At 51.2% G+C, this 16,382-nt stretch overlaps 1 protein-coding gene across 1 annotated transcript in view; it reads right to left on the bottom strand.

The window, feature by feature from the left end:
* The window catches only part of LOC134934533 (uncharacterized), a 126,628-nt gene extending 112,035 nt beyond the window's left edge, over positions 1–14,593 (bottom strand). The window contains exons 1-2 of the mRNA XM_063929957.1: positions 13,637–14,593; positions 12,547–12,835 (exon numbers count right to left, since the gene is read on the bottom strand). Of these exons, the coding sequence (XP_063786027.1) occupies positions 12,547–12,835; positions 13,637–14,557 (1,210 nt within the window). The 5' untranslated portion in view covers positions 14,558–14,593. The remainder of the gene's footprint in view (positions 1–12,546; positions 12,836–13,636) is intronic.
* Between the last annotated feature and the right edge of the window lie 1,789 nt (positions 14,594–16,382).

Raw genomic sequence — 16,382 nt, 5'->3', positions numbered from 1 at the left:
TGCTGTGGGTATCCAGACTCCAGGTCGACAACAAAAAGGTCGACACCTTAGGTCGACACACCTTAGGTCGCCATGGACAAAAGGTCGACAGGAACAAGGTTGACATGGAAAAAGGTTGACATGAGTTTTTCACAATTTTTTTCTTTTTTGGAACTTTTTCATACTTAACGATCCATGTGGACTACGATTGGAATGGTAAAGTGTGCCGAGCGAAGCGAAGCGGAGCGAAGGCACCATGCCCGAAGCATGGCGAGCGAAGCGAGCCATGCAAGGGGACGCGGTGCACTAATTGGGGTTCCTGGTCACTCTACGAAGAAAACGACACCAAAAAAACCTCATGTCGACCTTTTTCCATGTCGACCTTGTTCCTGTCGACCTTTTGTCCATGTCGACCTTTTGTTCATGTCGACCTAAGGTGTGTCGACCAATTGGCGTCGACCCAAGGTGTGTCGACCTGGAGTCCCAGACCCGCTGCTGTGGTGGTAATGAAGGAATGGTGGATTGCGGTGTGTTAAGTCAGGTTATGAATCTGCTTAGTTGACAAATTAAATAAAACTGATATGAAGTGTGTGTTGAGGGGGCAGCAGTGACTAGGGCGGTGGTTCTCAACTGTGTGCCGTGGCACCCTGGGGTGCATCGGGACACTTGCAGGGGTGCCTTGGGTTCGTGGTCCAGGACGAATTTAAATTAATTAATTCCTAATGGCAGTCCACAATCTCCCACTTTGCGAACATTGGAGTATTAATGTAAATATTGGTCTTTTACTCTTTTTATACACTGTCTACTGTATGGAATACACTATTAATATTTAACACTATAGATGATCTTTAGTATAGTATTGATGGCTGTATCAATAAAGTGGTCAGGAGAAGGTAAAACATACCATAATAAATGCACAAACATAATTACACTTTCTAAGCACACATTCTCCAGCCTCATGTTAAGGCTTCTGTCTCTTCTTCCTGGTCGCTGCTCTCTGGTCCAGTGCACTGATTGAGGGTTCAGATCCACACACATAGCAAACTTGGCAGAAGAAGCTGCTCCCACTGGCCATGTGCAGAACCTCTGCTCTGTTCCTTACACTGCATGATGTGGCGGCAACTCTAGTAATCGTATTACTGTATATACCATAGTGATGAGCGGGTTCGGTTTCTCGGAAACCGAACCCCCCCGAACTTCAGCTTTTTTACACGGGTCCGAGCCGTGCTCGGATTCTCCCGTGTGGCTCGGGTAAACCGAGCACACCCGAACGTCATCATCCCGCTGTCGGATTCTCGCGAGACTCGGATTCTATATAAGCAGCCGCGCGTCGCCGCCATTTTCACACGTGCATTGAGATTGATAGGGAGAGGACGTGGCTGGCGTCCTCTCTGTTATAGTAGAAAAGACTGAGTGACTTAGTTATAATTGTGGGGAGGATTGGGGACGGGGAGCAGCTGTTAGGGAGTACAGTGCAGGGTTTTGATTATAATACCACCAGTGAGTTTAATCCGTTGTTTCTCTGCCTGAAAAAAACGCTCCACCATATCTGTGCTCAGTGTGCTGCACTGCTGCATGATATATCTGTGCTGAGTGCACTGCTCACACTGCCTAATTGTGGGGACTAGGGAGCAGTTATAGCAGGAGTACAGTGCACAGTTTTGCTGACAGTGACCACCAGTCCAGTATACGTTTGTCTGCCTGAAAAACACTCCTGTGGTGGCTTTTTTTTTCTTCATACTAGTTTAGCAGTCTGCTGACAGTGTCCACCAGGTCCGTTATTATTATACAGTATATTATATATATATATATATATATATATATATATATATATATATAGCAGTACGGTAGGCCACGGCTGTACCTACCTCTGTGTCGTCAGTCGTCGTCCATAGGTAATATAATACTATACTATCCATCCATCTACATTGTATACCTGTGGTGGCTTTTTTTTTCTTCATACTAGTTTAGCAGTCTGCTGACAGTGTCCACCAGGCCCGTTATTATATTATACAGTATATTATATATATATATATATAGCAGTACGGTAGGCCACGGCTGTACCTACCTCTGTGTCGTCAGTCGTCGTCCATAAGTAATATAATACTATACTATCCATCTATCTACATTGTATACCTGTGGTGGCTTTTTTTTTCTTCATACTAGTTTAGCAGTCTGCTGACAGTGTCCACCAGGTCCGTTATTATATTATATATATATAGCAGTACGGTAGGCCACGGCTGTACCTACCTCTGTGTCGTCAGTCGTCGTCCATAAGTAATATAATACTATACTATCCATCCATCTACATTGTATACCTGTGGTGGCTTTTAGTTGTGCGCATTAAAATATGGAGAACAAAAATGTGGAGGTTAAAAAAATAGGGAAAGATCAAGATCTACTTCCACCTCGTGCTGAAGCTGCTGCCACTAATCATGGCCGAGACGATGAAATGCCATCAACGTCGTCTTCCAAGGCCGATGCTCAATGTCATAGTACAGAGCATGTAAAATCCAAAACACAAAAGATCAGTAAAAAAAATGACCCAAAAATCAAAATTAAAGGAGGAGAAGCGTAAACTTGCCAATATGCCATTTACGACACGGAGTGGCAAGGAACGGCTGAGGCCCTGGCCTATGTTCATGGCTAGTGGTTCAGCTTCACATGAGGATGGAAGCACTCATCCTCTCGCTAGAAACAAGAAAAGACTTAAGCTGGCAAAAGCACAGCAAAGAACTGTGCGTTCTTCGAAATCACAAATCCCCAAGGAGAGTCCAATTGTGTCGGTTGCGATGCCTGACCTTCCCAACACTGGACGGGAAGAGCTTGCGCCTTCCACCATTTGCACGACCCCTACAAGTGCTGGAAGGAGCACCCGCAGTCCAGTTCCTGATAGTCAAATTGAAGATGTCAGTGTTGAAGTACACCAGGATGAGGATATGGGTGTTGCTGGCGCTGGGGAGGAAATTGACAAGGAGGATTCTGATGGTGAGGTGGTTTGTTTAAGCCAGGCACCCGGGGAGACACCTGTTGTCCGTGGGACGAATATGGCCATTGACATGCCTGGTCAAAATACAAAAAAAATCAGCTCTTCGGTGTGGAAGTATTTCAACACAAATGCGGACAACAGGTGTCAAGCCGTGTGTTGCCTTTGTCAAGCTGTAATAAGTAGGGGTAAGGACGTTAACCACCTCGGAACATCCTTCCTTATAAGTCACCTGCAGCGCATTCATCATAAGTCAGTGACAAGTTCAAAAACTTTGGGCGACAGCGGAAGCAGTCCACTGACCAGTAAATCCCTTCCTCTTGTAACCAAGCTCCCGCAAACCACACCACCAACTCCCTCAGTGTCAATTTCCTCCTTACCCAGGAAAGCCAATAGACCTGCAGGCCATGTCACTGGCAAGTCTGACGAGTCCTCTACTGCCTGGGATTCCTCCGATGCATCCTTGAGTGTAACGCCTACTGCTGCTGGCGCTGCTGTTGTTGCAGCTGGGAGTCGATCGGCATCCCAGAGGGGAAGTCGGAAGACCACTTGTACTACTTCCAGTAAGCAATTGACTGTCCAACAGTCCTTTGCGAGGAAGATGAAATATCACAGCAGTCATCCTGCTGCAAAGCGGATAACTGAGGCCTTGGCAGCCTGGGCGGTGAGAAACGTGGTTCCGGTATCCATCGTTACTTCAGAGCCAACTATAGACTTGATTGAGGTACTGTGTCCCCGGTACCAAATACCATCTAGGTTCCATTTCTCTAGGCAGGCGATACCGAGAATGTACACAGACCTCAGAAAAAGAGTCACCAGTGTCCTAAAAAATGCAGTTGTACCCAATGTCCACTTAACCACGGACATGTGGACAAGTGGAGCAGGGCAGACTCAGGACTACATGACTGTGACAGCCCACTGGGTAGATGTATTGCCTCCCGCTGCAAGAACAGCAGCGGCGGCACCAGTAGCAGCATCTCGCAAACACCAACTCGTTCCTAGGCAGACTACGCTTTGTATCACCGCTTTCCAGAATACGCACACAGCTGAAAACCTCTTACGGCAACTGAGGAAGATCATCGCAGAATGGCTTACCCCAATTGGACTCTCCGGGGGATTTGTGGCATCGGACAACGCCAGCAATATTGTGCATGCATTACATCTGGGCAAATTCCAGCACGTCCCATGTTTTGCACATACCTTGAATTTGGTGGTGCAGAATTATTTAAAAAATGACAGGGGCGTGCAAGAGATGCTGTCGGTGGCCAGAAGAATTGCGGGCCACTTTCGGCGTACAGGCACCGCGTACAGAAGACTGGAGCACCACCAAAAACGCCTGAACCTGCCCTGCCATCATCTGAAGCAAGAGGTGGTAACGAGGTTGAATTCAACCCTCTATATGCTTCAGAGGATGGAGGAGCAGCAAAAGGCCATTCAAGCCTATACATCTGCCCATGATATAGGCAAAGGAGGTGGAATGCACCTGTCTCAAGCGCAGTGGAGAATGATTTCAACGTTGTGCAAGGTTCTGCAACCTTTTGAACTTGCCACACGTGAAGTCAGTTCAGACACTGCCAGCCTGAGTCAGGTCATTCCCCTCATCAGGCTTTTGCAGAAGAAGCTGGAGACATTGAAGGAGGAGCTAAAACAGAGCGATTCCGCTAGTCATGTGGGACTTGTGGATGGAGCCCTTCATTCGCTTAACCAGGATTCACGGGTGGTCAATCTGTTGAAATCAGAGCACTACATTTTGGCCACCGTGCTCGATCCTAGATTTAAAACCTACCTTGTATCTCTCTTTCCGGCAGACACAAGTCTGCAGGGGTTCAAAGACCTGCTGGTGAGAAAATTGTCAAGTCAAGCGGAACGTGACCCGCCAACAGCTCCTCCTTCACATTCTCCCGCAACTGGGGGTGCGAGGAAAAGGCTACGAATTCCGAGCCCACCCGCTGGCGGTGATGCAGGGCAGTCTGGAGCGAGTGCTGACATCTGGTCCGGACTGAAGGACCTGACAACGATTACTGACATGTCGTTTACTGTCACTGCATATGATTCTCTCACCATTGAAAGAATGGTGGAGGATTATATGAGTGACCGCATCCAAGTAGGCACGTCAGACAGTCCGTACGTATACTGGCAGGAAAAAGAGGCAATTTGGAGGCCCTTGCACAAACTGGCTTTATTCTACCTAAGTTGCCCTCCCTCCAGTGTGTACTCCGAAAGAGTGTTTAGTGCCGCCGCTCACCTTGTCAGCAATCGGCGTAAGAGGTTACTTCCACAAAATGTGGAGAAGATGATGTTCATCAAAATGAATTATAATCAATTCCTCCGTGGAGACATTCACCAGCAGCAATTGCCTCCAGAAAGTACACGGGGACCTGAGATGGTGGATTCCAGTGGGGACGAATTAATAATCTGTGAGGAGGGGGCTGTACACAGTGAAAGGGGTGATGAATCGGACGATGATGATGAGGTGGACATCTTGCCTCTGTAGAGCCAGTTTGTGCAAGGAGAGATTGATTGCTTCTTTTTTGGTGGGGGCCCAAACCAACCAGTCATTTCAGTCACAGTCGTGTGGCAGACCCTGTCACTGAAATGATGGGTTCGTTAAAGTGTGCATGTCCTGTTTATACAACATAAGGGTGGGTGGGAGGGCCCAAGGACAATTCCATCTTGCACCTCTTTTTTCTTTCATTTTTCTTTGCGTCATGTGCTGTTTGGGGAGTATTTTTTTGAAGGGTCATGTGCTGTTTGGGGAGTATTTTTTTGAAGGGCCATCCTGCGTGACACTGCAGTGCCACTCCTAGATGGGCCAGGTGTTTGTGTCGGCCACTAGGGTCGCTTAGCTTAGTCACACAGCTACCTCATTGCGCCTCTTTTTTTCTTTGCGCCATGTGCTGTTTGGGGAGTATTTTTTTTGAAGGGCCATCCTGCGTGACACTGCAGTGCCACTCCTAGATGGGCCAGGTGTTTGTGTCAGCCACTAGGGTCGCTTAGATTAGTCACACAGCTACCTCATTGCGCCTCTTTTTTCTTTGCGTCATGTGCTGTTTGGGGAGTATTTTTTTGAAGGGCCATCCTGTCTGACACTGCAGTGCCACTCCTAGATGGGCCAGGTGTTTGTGTCGGCCACTTGTGTCGCTTACCTTAGCCATCCAGCGACCTCGGTGCAAATTTTAGGACTAAAAATAATATTGTGAGGTGTGAGGTGTTCAGAATAGACTGAAAATGAGTGTTAATTATGGTTATTGAGGTTAATAATACTATGGGATCAAAATGACCCCCAAATTCTATGATTTAAGCTGTTTTTTAGGGTTTTTTGAAAAAAACACCCGAATCCAAAACACACCCGAATCCGACAAAAAAAATTCGGTGAGGTTTTGCCAAAACGCGTTCGAACCCAAAACACGGCCGTGGAACCGAACCCAAAACACAAAACCCGAAAAATTGCCGGTGCACATCACTAATATACCATTGCTATTGTTGCCATAATGTGAGCCACTTGTCAAGAGAACAAGAGGGCAACCAGAAATTCCCCATGCGTGTGCCTATGAGCTAGATGGTGATAAAGCGATGGAGAAGGTGTTGGAGTGGCACGGGGGGTGATGCTGGTGATATATATGGGAGAGCTGAAGAGATGCAGGGAGGGAGGTATGGCACTGGAGGGATGGTGCTGGAGAGACGCAGGGAGGGAGGGTTGGCGCTGGGGAGATGCAGGGATGGCGCTGGAGAGACGAAGGGAGGGATGGTGCTGGGGGATGGTGCTGGAGAGACGCAGGGAGGCAGGGATGGCGCTGGGGAGATACAGGGAGGGATGGTGCTGGAGAGATGCAGGGAGGCAGGGATGGCGCTGGAGATAGAGGGATGGATGGCGCTGGGGAGACGCAGGGATGGTGCTGGAGAGACGAAGGGAGGGATGGTGCTGAAGAGACGCAGGGAGGAATGATGCTGGAGTGACGCAGGGAGGGAGGGTTGGCACTGGGAAGACGCAGGGATGGCGCTGGAGAGATGAAGGGAGGGATGGTGCTGGAGAGACGAAGAGAGGCAGGGATGGAGCTGGGGTGATGCAGGGATGGCGCTGGGAAGATACAGGGAGGGATGGTGCTGGAGAGATGCAGGGAGGCAGCGATAGCGCTAGAGAGATAGGGATGGATGGTGCTGGGGAGCGCAGGGAGGGATGGATGGTACTGGAGAGATGCAGGGATGGCGCTGGGGAGATGCAGGGAGGGATGGATGGTGCTGGAGAGACAGAAGGAGGGATGGCTTTGGGGAGACACAGGGGATGATGCTTGAGAGATGTAGGAGGATGGTGTCTCCAGCATGTTTGATCAGGAAAGTTCACATTTACCCTGCCCCAAAACTATATCTAGTTGAACCTTTATTATACATACCTCCCAATATGACTCTCTCCGGGAGGGACACAATGCTCTGCTTCTGGACTTCTCTCTTAATGTATGATTGTCTGCACCTGTGATGAACAGGTTAATGGATAAGAAAGGTGTTTCACCACAGGTGATAGTAATCATAAATTAAGAGGTAAGTCCAGGAGCAGAGCATAAACATCCTAGTGATATTTGGTGGACCCCTTTTATTGAAGTAAACCTTAATTACCTTCTATACCAGTAAATAAAGACACGGAGACATGATTTTGGCAGAAAAATTGCTAGCTATTTATTTGACCCTAACCATAGCAAAACCTGTAATTGGGAAAATTTTGTTAAGATGCCGAATCAGCCGGCATAATGGTGGCAGAAAAAAGAACGGCTCTATTAAACTATTGGTAAACTTAAATTGGTAAACTGACCGGAACCGTCCAGCACCCTATCCAAACCGGTAATAGGTGTCAACACAACCCCCACAGTGACTTCCCACCGCTCCTGGGTGCCCTGCCGCTGCCTCCCGGATGGGTGGTCGAGCGGCCATTAAGTCGATGGAGGTGAGTGCACCTAAACCATATAACACTGAAACTTACTACCTATAAAAAACCATACAACTACAAACTGCCGTTCTTTTCCGCCTATAAATAGCCAACGAATGAAAACAGCTAATCAATTAACCGCCAATGCACTCCGCGTCAAACAAAACAACCTCTACCCTTAGGGCGGGAGGGCGGGAAGAAATTTCAGCAAGCAAAGAGACCTAAAATGGCCACTCCAGCCTATATATACCTTAACCCTCCCCCTTTCCTAAGGCTGTACTACCTCACAGCTAGGTCCACCCCTCACAGGATGTTTAACCCATTCCTCTCCTATGTTAGTCAATTCTCTCTCCTAAACATCCTAGTGATATTTGGTGGACCCCTTTTATTGAAGTAAACCTTAATTACCTTCTATACCAGTAAATAAAGACACGGAGACATGATTTTGGCAGAAAAATTGCTAGCTATTTATTTGACCCTAACCATAGCAAAACCTGTAATTGGGAAAATTTTGTTAAGATGCCGAATCAGCCGGCATAATGGTGGCAGAAAAAAGAACGGCTCTATTAAACTATTGGTAAACTTAAATTGGTAAACTGACCGGAACCGTCCAGCACCCTATCCAAACCGGTAATAGGTGTCAACACAACCCCCACAGTGACTTCCCACCGCTCCTGGGTGCCCTGCCGCTGCCTCCCGGATGGGTGGTCGAGCGGCCATTAAGTCGATGGAGGTGAGTGCACCTAAACCATATAACACTGAAACTTACTACCTATAAAAAACCATACAACTACAAACTGCCGTTCTTTTCCGCCAACAGCGAAGGACTCCATCCCAGAGTCCTCGCACCGCCACCATAAACTACCCTAACTCCTGCAACACTAGGAACAGATCCTCCAGGAAAAACATCATCCCCTCATTGGATAGATGCACACCATCAGGCCGAAAAAGGTGTTTGTCTCGGAACCGAATCTTAGGGTGGCGAACGACTTTACCTCCGTGGGCCAAGACCCACTTCGCCACCGCCCCATTCACCTTTATCCTGGCCTCATCTATTACGCGTCCGTCCTCCACACCTCGCCAATTCAACCTTGGCACCATCAGGGAAAATACCAATATACAATTGGCCCATGCTGCAGCCACCTTTGCCAGATCTTGTATCATGGCCCACCGTAGCTCCAAGAAAGTCCTCTTCCCTAGGTCGTTGCCACCTAAGTGGACAACCAAAACCTTGGGAACTCCATGCTTCCTGGCCTGACTGACTAGTCTACTCAATAGATCTGTCCACATCATACCTCGCCAACCAAGCCATCTGATTCCCTGACCTCTAGGAAACCTCTGAGAAGTATCAGAGGCCAAAAACCTTGCTGCCCAGAAGACATACGAGTGGCCGACCACCCAAACGGACAAGCCATCAGCGAAACAACCTGAATGGAAGGAAAAAGGGGTAAAATGTGTTACTATAATTCTACGCCATAGCATGTATTATGTTAACCTGAAGGATCTGCCAAAAGAAAAGACATTTTTTTTATTGTTTCCTAATGTCGCAGCAGTCACGGCCTAGCCGATCTCCCGAGCTCCTAGCCAATTTGAAGTAAAAGCATTAAGACATTAAGGGAAAGGCAAAAGAATCAAAACGAAATTAACAAGGGGGGGGGGGGTATAAAAAGGGGTAAAACATGAAATAACTCAGCTGGAGGTGAAAGCATAAAAACCTGCTGAGGGACTTTGATTAGAACAGATTAGCCGAATTAAAGATTAGAATTCAGTCCGTCAAGTCAGGCAAAAATCGCAAAATAACTCCAGACCCCCGCTGCCGGCTCACGCCCGCAGCGGCAAGTGGCTAATCCCTGAGTAGGATCACACACGGGTAAACGAACCAACATACAGCGAACATAACATATGCATAACACCAAGCAAAACATTATCTTACTCTAACTTATTGATGCAAGCTACGCTTAAGCAAAGTATCTCAGGCGACGGGGCGAATGTACCGCTTATAACAGGACGACTTCCATCGTCCCACCGCCTGGATTTGGGCTCCCGAAAAACCCGCGGCCGCTGCCGCCGTAGCAGCCCCAATGCGGAAGGAGTGTGTACCGAAGTGGGAGGGGGAAAGGCCCATGCTCGTCAGACAGCGACCCATCATCCACCGAAATTGGAACTTCGTTACTGGCAGCCCGTCATAGTGCAGCAACCACGACCCCCGACAGTCGGGCCTCACTGCCTCATATTGTACTGCCAACCGTACTGGGCATATGCTCTCCTCAAGTGCCGGAACCAGGGTGACCCATCGGCCCTTCCCCACCTGGTCCGTCTTAGAGCGTCGCAATCTGCACAGCAAGGACCTCCCACTCACCACTACGTCCTCTACTAGCATGCGCGAATCAGTTTGCTTAGAAGGCGCTACCAACTCCGATATCCTAAAGGCGCCGTGGTAAGCCATAGAGAACGCCAATCTAAAAAGCAGCGATTCAAACATAGATGATGCGATGGCTCCAACCGACCCAATGATGCCTGGCAGCAACGCCGCATCAATGGGCCGCCTTCTGTCAGGCGGCGTAGGCTCCACGCGCGCCCATCCTTTCATAGCCTTAAGCAGAATGCCACTTTTCGTCAAATCGGGAACACCCTTAATTCTGCAGAAGAATGCAATGCCAGCCAAGTACCGGGACACCACCGCTCTAGACCTACCCGAAACATAAAGCTGCCAAATAAAAGAAAGCATCATCCGATGCCCGCTCTTACCTCGTTGCTTCCGTCCTCTAGCAAATTCTTCCCATTCGCCCCAGGCCTGCTTGTAAGCCTTAAGCGTGGATGGCGCTACCGAACGTAGTGCTAGACCTTCCAGTCCGGCTCGATGACCTGCCAGACATAACCGGGACAATGAAAACCTTGTTCCTCGGCTTCAGGAGCCAACCAGTAAAACCTCTCCCATTGCCCTCGTGATAGCGCGTCAGCGACCCCATTCTCTAAACCCGGTACGTGTTGTGCCCGGAACCACACGTTCCTGTGCAGGCAAGTAAGCAGCAACTGCCCTAGCACCCGAAGCACTACCAGTGATTTTGCCCTCTGGTTGTTAATCGCGTGCACCACGCCCAGATTGTCGCATCTGAACAGGATGCGGCGATGCGCTAGCCGCTCGCCCCAGATTTCCAGCGCAACCATGATGGGAAAGAGTTCCAGGAGCAGAAGGTCCTTAGTCAAACCCGCCTGGTGCCAGCCCGCCGGCCATGATGCCGCGCACCAAGATCCCTCAAGATAGCAACCAAAACCGGAGGCTCCTGCCGCGTCGGTGAAAAGCTGCAATCTGGCGCTGTCGACCGTTGGTGCCTGCCATATGCGCACACCGTTGAAATCCTCCTGGAACGAGGCCCATACAGCCAGATCCCTTTTTAACTCAGCGGGCAAGCGTACAAAGTGGTGCGGCCTAGCACACCCCGCGGTCGCTCTTTCTAACTTCCGGCAGAAAACCCTGCCCATCGGGATGACCCGACAAGCAAAGTTAAACATGCCCAGCAAGGATTGTGCCTGCCGCAGCTTAACCTTGCGCGAACCCATGAATTGGCCAATGGCTTCGCGAAGCTTAGCCACTTTGTCCAAAGGAAGGCGACATTCGCCTGCCACCGTGTCGATCTCGATTCCCAGAAATGAGAGGCAAGACACCGGTCCCTCCGTTTTGTCCTCGGCCACTGGCACTCCGAAGTGACAAAACAAAGCTCGTATACTGAAAAGCAAGTTGCCGCACCGTGGCGAATCCGCCGGCCCTGTACAAAGGAAATCGTCGAGGTAGTGGGCAACCCCGTGCCCACCCGACGAAGACTCCACGCACCAATGCAGGAAGGTGCTAAAACGTTCAAAATACGAGCATGAAACAGAACATCCCATCGGCAAACATTTGTCAATGAAATATTCCGATCCAATCCGGAAACCCATAAAACGGAATGAGTCCGGATGGAGGGGTAGCAACCGAAAAGCGGATTCGACGTCAATCTTTGCCATGAGGGCCCCAGCGCCGTAGCTGCGGACCAAATTAAGCGCCTCGTCAAATGACTGATACACTACCGAGCAATGACCCGGAGGTATAGCGTCGTTGACCGAGGACCCCGCTGGGTAGGAAAGGTGTTGGATCAGTCGGAAGGAACCGGGTGTTTTCTTGGGGACCACCCCCACCGGGGAGATGATGAGACCCGCCACTGGGGGTGTTGCAAACGGCCCCTCCATCCTGCCCAGCCTGACCTCCTTATCGACCTTTTCCCGCAACACTAAAGGCAAGGCCCGAGCAGACTGGAGGTTCCTCTGTGCCCGAACTGTAACATCGCTCGCAACAGGCAAGCGGAAACCAAAACTAAAACCTGCATATAAAAACCTGGCATCCTCCCTATTCGGATACCAATCCAACCATTTACTCATAGCCTTTAACCTAATTGGCGTTGGCGCCCTGTGGGGCGCCCCCGCCGGGTGCCCCTCTCGAGTAGGATTGCTTAGAACGGGGACCCTGCCGAGTATTCTTGAAGCAGGAGGAGGCAGGGTGGGAACCCCCGCAATGGAGGCAAGCGTGACGGAAACCGACACTGCTTGCCGTAGGAACATGCAGCGTTGTTAAACGCGAAACATAATCCTTTCGTTGCGGGCTGTTTCCCAGCCCGGACGGCCGACCTACCCGGCTTAGCCGACCGGCCGTCCGCGCCGGGCGCATGGGCGGACGGCCCAGCACGGTGTCCGTCCGCCCCTGCGCTCCGGGGCTCCTTGGCCTGCTGCGAGGCCCTGGTGACCTTAAGCCATACCTCCACGTCCTTGAAACCGAAGTCCATAACGTGTAACCCGTCCTGCTTCTCTCTGAATTCCACATCATACCTACGCCATTCGTCACCCGCCGACGTGCGTTGCATATCGTGCACGAGATGCAGGTACCGAATGACATTCATATGTTCGTCTGGCCTGTCTTCAAGGTAAAAAAAAAATGCAAAAAAATGGTGAACTGCTCAATCAGATAGTGATGTCACTCAGGTGCTAAAAGGGAGGGGTAATTCTGTGAAGGAAAAAACAATGGTTCCCTAATGCACACTGAGTGAATAATATTCCTACATAATAGTCAGATAATACGGAGATCTTGGTTGCGTATATCTGCAGATATAGGGTTAAGCCCCCAGGCCGATCGACAAGGCCTCTCCGTCACTGGGGGTCCCTAATATTAGGTATGGGTCCGGGGTGCAGGACCCCATAATGTCGGCACAGGTCGGCTACCCCAGGTCAGCACACAGGTGAGAGTTAATAGGGTTAATAAGAAGCACAGAAGTGCTATGTGAGTGGTGTGATTAAAATAATACAAAAATGGGGGGGGGTGGGGTGTGGTGGCCCCTGTGTCGGTATCGCTGGGCTGCTTCAGGTCGGCACACCCTAACACTTTATTAACACTTATGAGTTTCCCTATCACTTTGTATATATTTTTGTATTATTTTAATCACACCACTCACATAGCACTTCTGTGCTTCTTATTAACCCTATTAACTCTCACCTGTGTGCTGACCTGGGGTAGCCGACCTGTGCCGACATTATGGGGTCCTGCACCCCGGACCCATACCTAATATTAGGGACCCCCAGTGACGGAGAGGCCTTGTCGATCGGCCTGGGGGCTTAACCCTATATCTGCAGATATACGCAACCAAGATCTCCGTATTATCTGACTATTATGTAGGAATATTATTCACTCAGTGTGCATTAGGGAACCATTGTTTTTTCCTGTCTTCAAGGTAGCAAGCCGCGAAAACCCAAAACCCCGCCAGCCAGTTATCAAACGTGCGGAACGCCTCGGCCCCTATGCCCTTCTTAGCGGTTGCCGCCTTAAACTCTTTTTTAGCGTCTTTAGTCAAGACGAAGACATCTACGTAGTCCCCCCTGCGAATACTCTTGCTGCAGCTATCCCTAAGCCCCCGCATGACAGCGGTATATTCGCAGCGCTTCCTGGCCTTGCGAGATTCTTTGCTAAGCCGCCTTCGCCTCTTACGCCTCTCCTGTTGCCCAGCCGCCTTCTTGGCGTATTTAATCGCCCTTTTCTTCGCCTTTGTCGCACTACTGACGTCGGACTTTGCCGAAGAAAGGGAAGAGGAGGAAGCAGAGGAAGAGGAGGAGGAAGGGGAAGAGCTGCGCGAACCCGAGGGCGTACTAGAAACCGACCCCAATTGCTCCGCCTCACCTGAAGCCGTAGATTGGTCAGATCCAGACTCCTCAGTCGCGACATATGTAACATCCTCGTCCTCCGATTCCGACACCCTTGCATCCGCTTGAACATCTGTGGGCAGAAAAGGGGGAGGGGACCCGGACAACAAAGATGGCGTGCGCCCAGCCCGACCTAAGGCCGGCGTGCGAGGTGACTGCAAACTCTCGTCCCGCCTTGGCTGTAAATGCAGCTGCGCTGCGGCCGCCCCCAGCTCCCGGCACGCGCGTGCAACCCTCTGGGCGGCTGAAAAGGCACCTGCGCCCGCGGCGTCCGCCGCCTCCCTGGACCCGCCCTCGAGCTCCGGGGCCGCGGCGAGCGGACCCAATGCCGCCACCACCGTGGCAAGGGCCGCCGCGAACGCCCCGGGCGGTTCAGCGTGACCTTGTAACGCCGCGTCGTCACCTGATGACTGCCTTGCCGGGGGCACGCGGCGATTAGAGCCACCGCTGGGCATAGGCAACCCAGACCCATCTGGCCCGCGGCCAGGCCGGCCCCGGGGGGGGGGGCCAAATAACGCCAGGGTCTCTAAAAACGGGTATACTTCCGGACCCACCCCGCCCCCGCCCCCCTGGAGTGATGCCTGACCTCTGCTCTAACCCCTCACTGAGGCCCACCCCCCGCCTGACGGAGCCAGCACCGCCAGCAGGGTTGGCCCCGCGCCGTGAGGAAATAATTGCCCGTGGTACTGGGTCCCCAGCACCACTGTTATAGATCACCCCACTACCTGGTTGATCCCTGCCAGGCCTCCTCCCCCCCCTCGTCGCGCCGGACTCCGGCCGTAACGAAGAGGGCTGGGGGGACACGGAGGGCTGCGGCGCCGCTGCGCGCACTCGTGCGCAAGAGACGCCGCCGGAGCCTCGTGTGGGCGCGCGCGCACCCCACCACTTGCTGCCTGAGCGCCCACAGCTGCGGTCTCTCCCAGAGCACCCGCCGGCAGGCCCAGGCTCCTGGTCGATCGCGCACTGGGCACCGCAACAGGCCCAGCCCGGATCGTAGCGTTCTCCCGACCGGTTCCCGCCCCCCGCCTGAGGCCTCTACCCGGCCCCGGCAAGAGAGCGGGTGCGGGAGCTACCAGAGCGGATGCCGAAAGGCGCCCGGCAGGGCGCGCCGACGCGCGCCCGCGGGCGCCCGTGTACCCGGCACCCCTGGCCGACCCCGGAGGTGAGGGCTGTTGGTCGCCCCACTCCGTGCGGCCAGACTGCCCAGCCGCCCCGGACCGCCGAGTGCGCCCTCTCGTAGAGGGGGACCCGTCCATCTCCCCAGCGGAGCGGGTTCTACGCTCCGTACCCCTAGCTCTCAGAGGGGCCCCAGGGGAAGAAATGGCCACATCGGAGCCGGGCACCCCTGCCCCGGGGCCAGCCTCACCAGACAGGTAACGGGCTGGGGCGCCAGCGAACCGGCGTGGGCGGCTGGAGGCCATGCTTTCAAGTTAAATAAACTTGTAAATTTAAACGAATGAAATTAAATTCGAATGAATTTAAATGAAAATCTGCCAAGCAGTACTCACAAGAAATTTCAGCAAGCAAAGAGACCTAAAATGGCCACTCCAGCCTATATATACCTTAACCCTCCCCCTTTCCTAAGGCTGTTCTACCTCACAGCTAGGTCCACCCCTCACAGGATGTTTAACCCATTCCTCTCCTATGTTAGTCAATTCTCTCTCCTTCTGTCCCTCCTGGAGAGGGTCATGTTGGGAGGTATAATTATATGAAGATGACATTATTATTCCTATGCAAACAGGTGGCTTCCAGGACATATCTCCTATACTGTATGTATACTGAATACCATCTCACGACATAGGGGGTAATTCAGAGTTGATCGCAGCTGTAAACTTGTTAGCAGTTGGGCAAAACCATGTGCAGTGCAGGGGGGACAGATATAACATGTGCAGAGAGTTAGATTTGGGTGTGGTGTGTTCAATCTGCAATCTAAATTGCAGTGTAAAAATGAAGCAGCCAGCATTTACCCTGCACAGAAACAATATAACCCACCCAAACCTAAATCTTTGCAAATGTTATATCTGCCCCCCTGCAGTGCACATGGTTTTGCCCAACTGCTAACAAATTCTCTGCTGCGATCACCTCTGAATTATCCTCATTGTCTCCATAGGGAGACTCCCCCGATGCAAAGAAACCACCAAATAGGTAAGAAAAGACCTAAACACAGGATACATAGGGGTTGCAAAAAAACAAACAAACCATGAAGTGACGAAGACTTGGATACCCCATAAAAAAACCTATAAGGGGTGGCAGAAAAATAATTGAGTGGCATAGAACAAT

This window comes from Pseudophryne corroboree, chromosome 6, assembly GCF_028390025.1.
Source record: "Pseudophryne corroboree isolate aPseCor3 chromosome 6, aPseCor3.hap2, whole genome shotgun sequence".
In the NCBI taxonomy this organism is placed as follows: domain Eukaryota; kingdom Metazoa; phylum Chordata; class Amphibia; order Anura; family Myobatrachidae; genus Pseudophryne; species Pseudophryne corroboree.
This window is presented reverse-complemented; position numbering and strand designations above follow the sequence as displayed.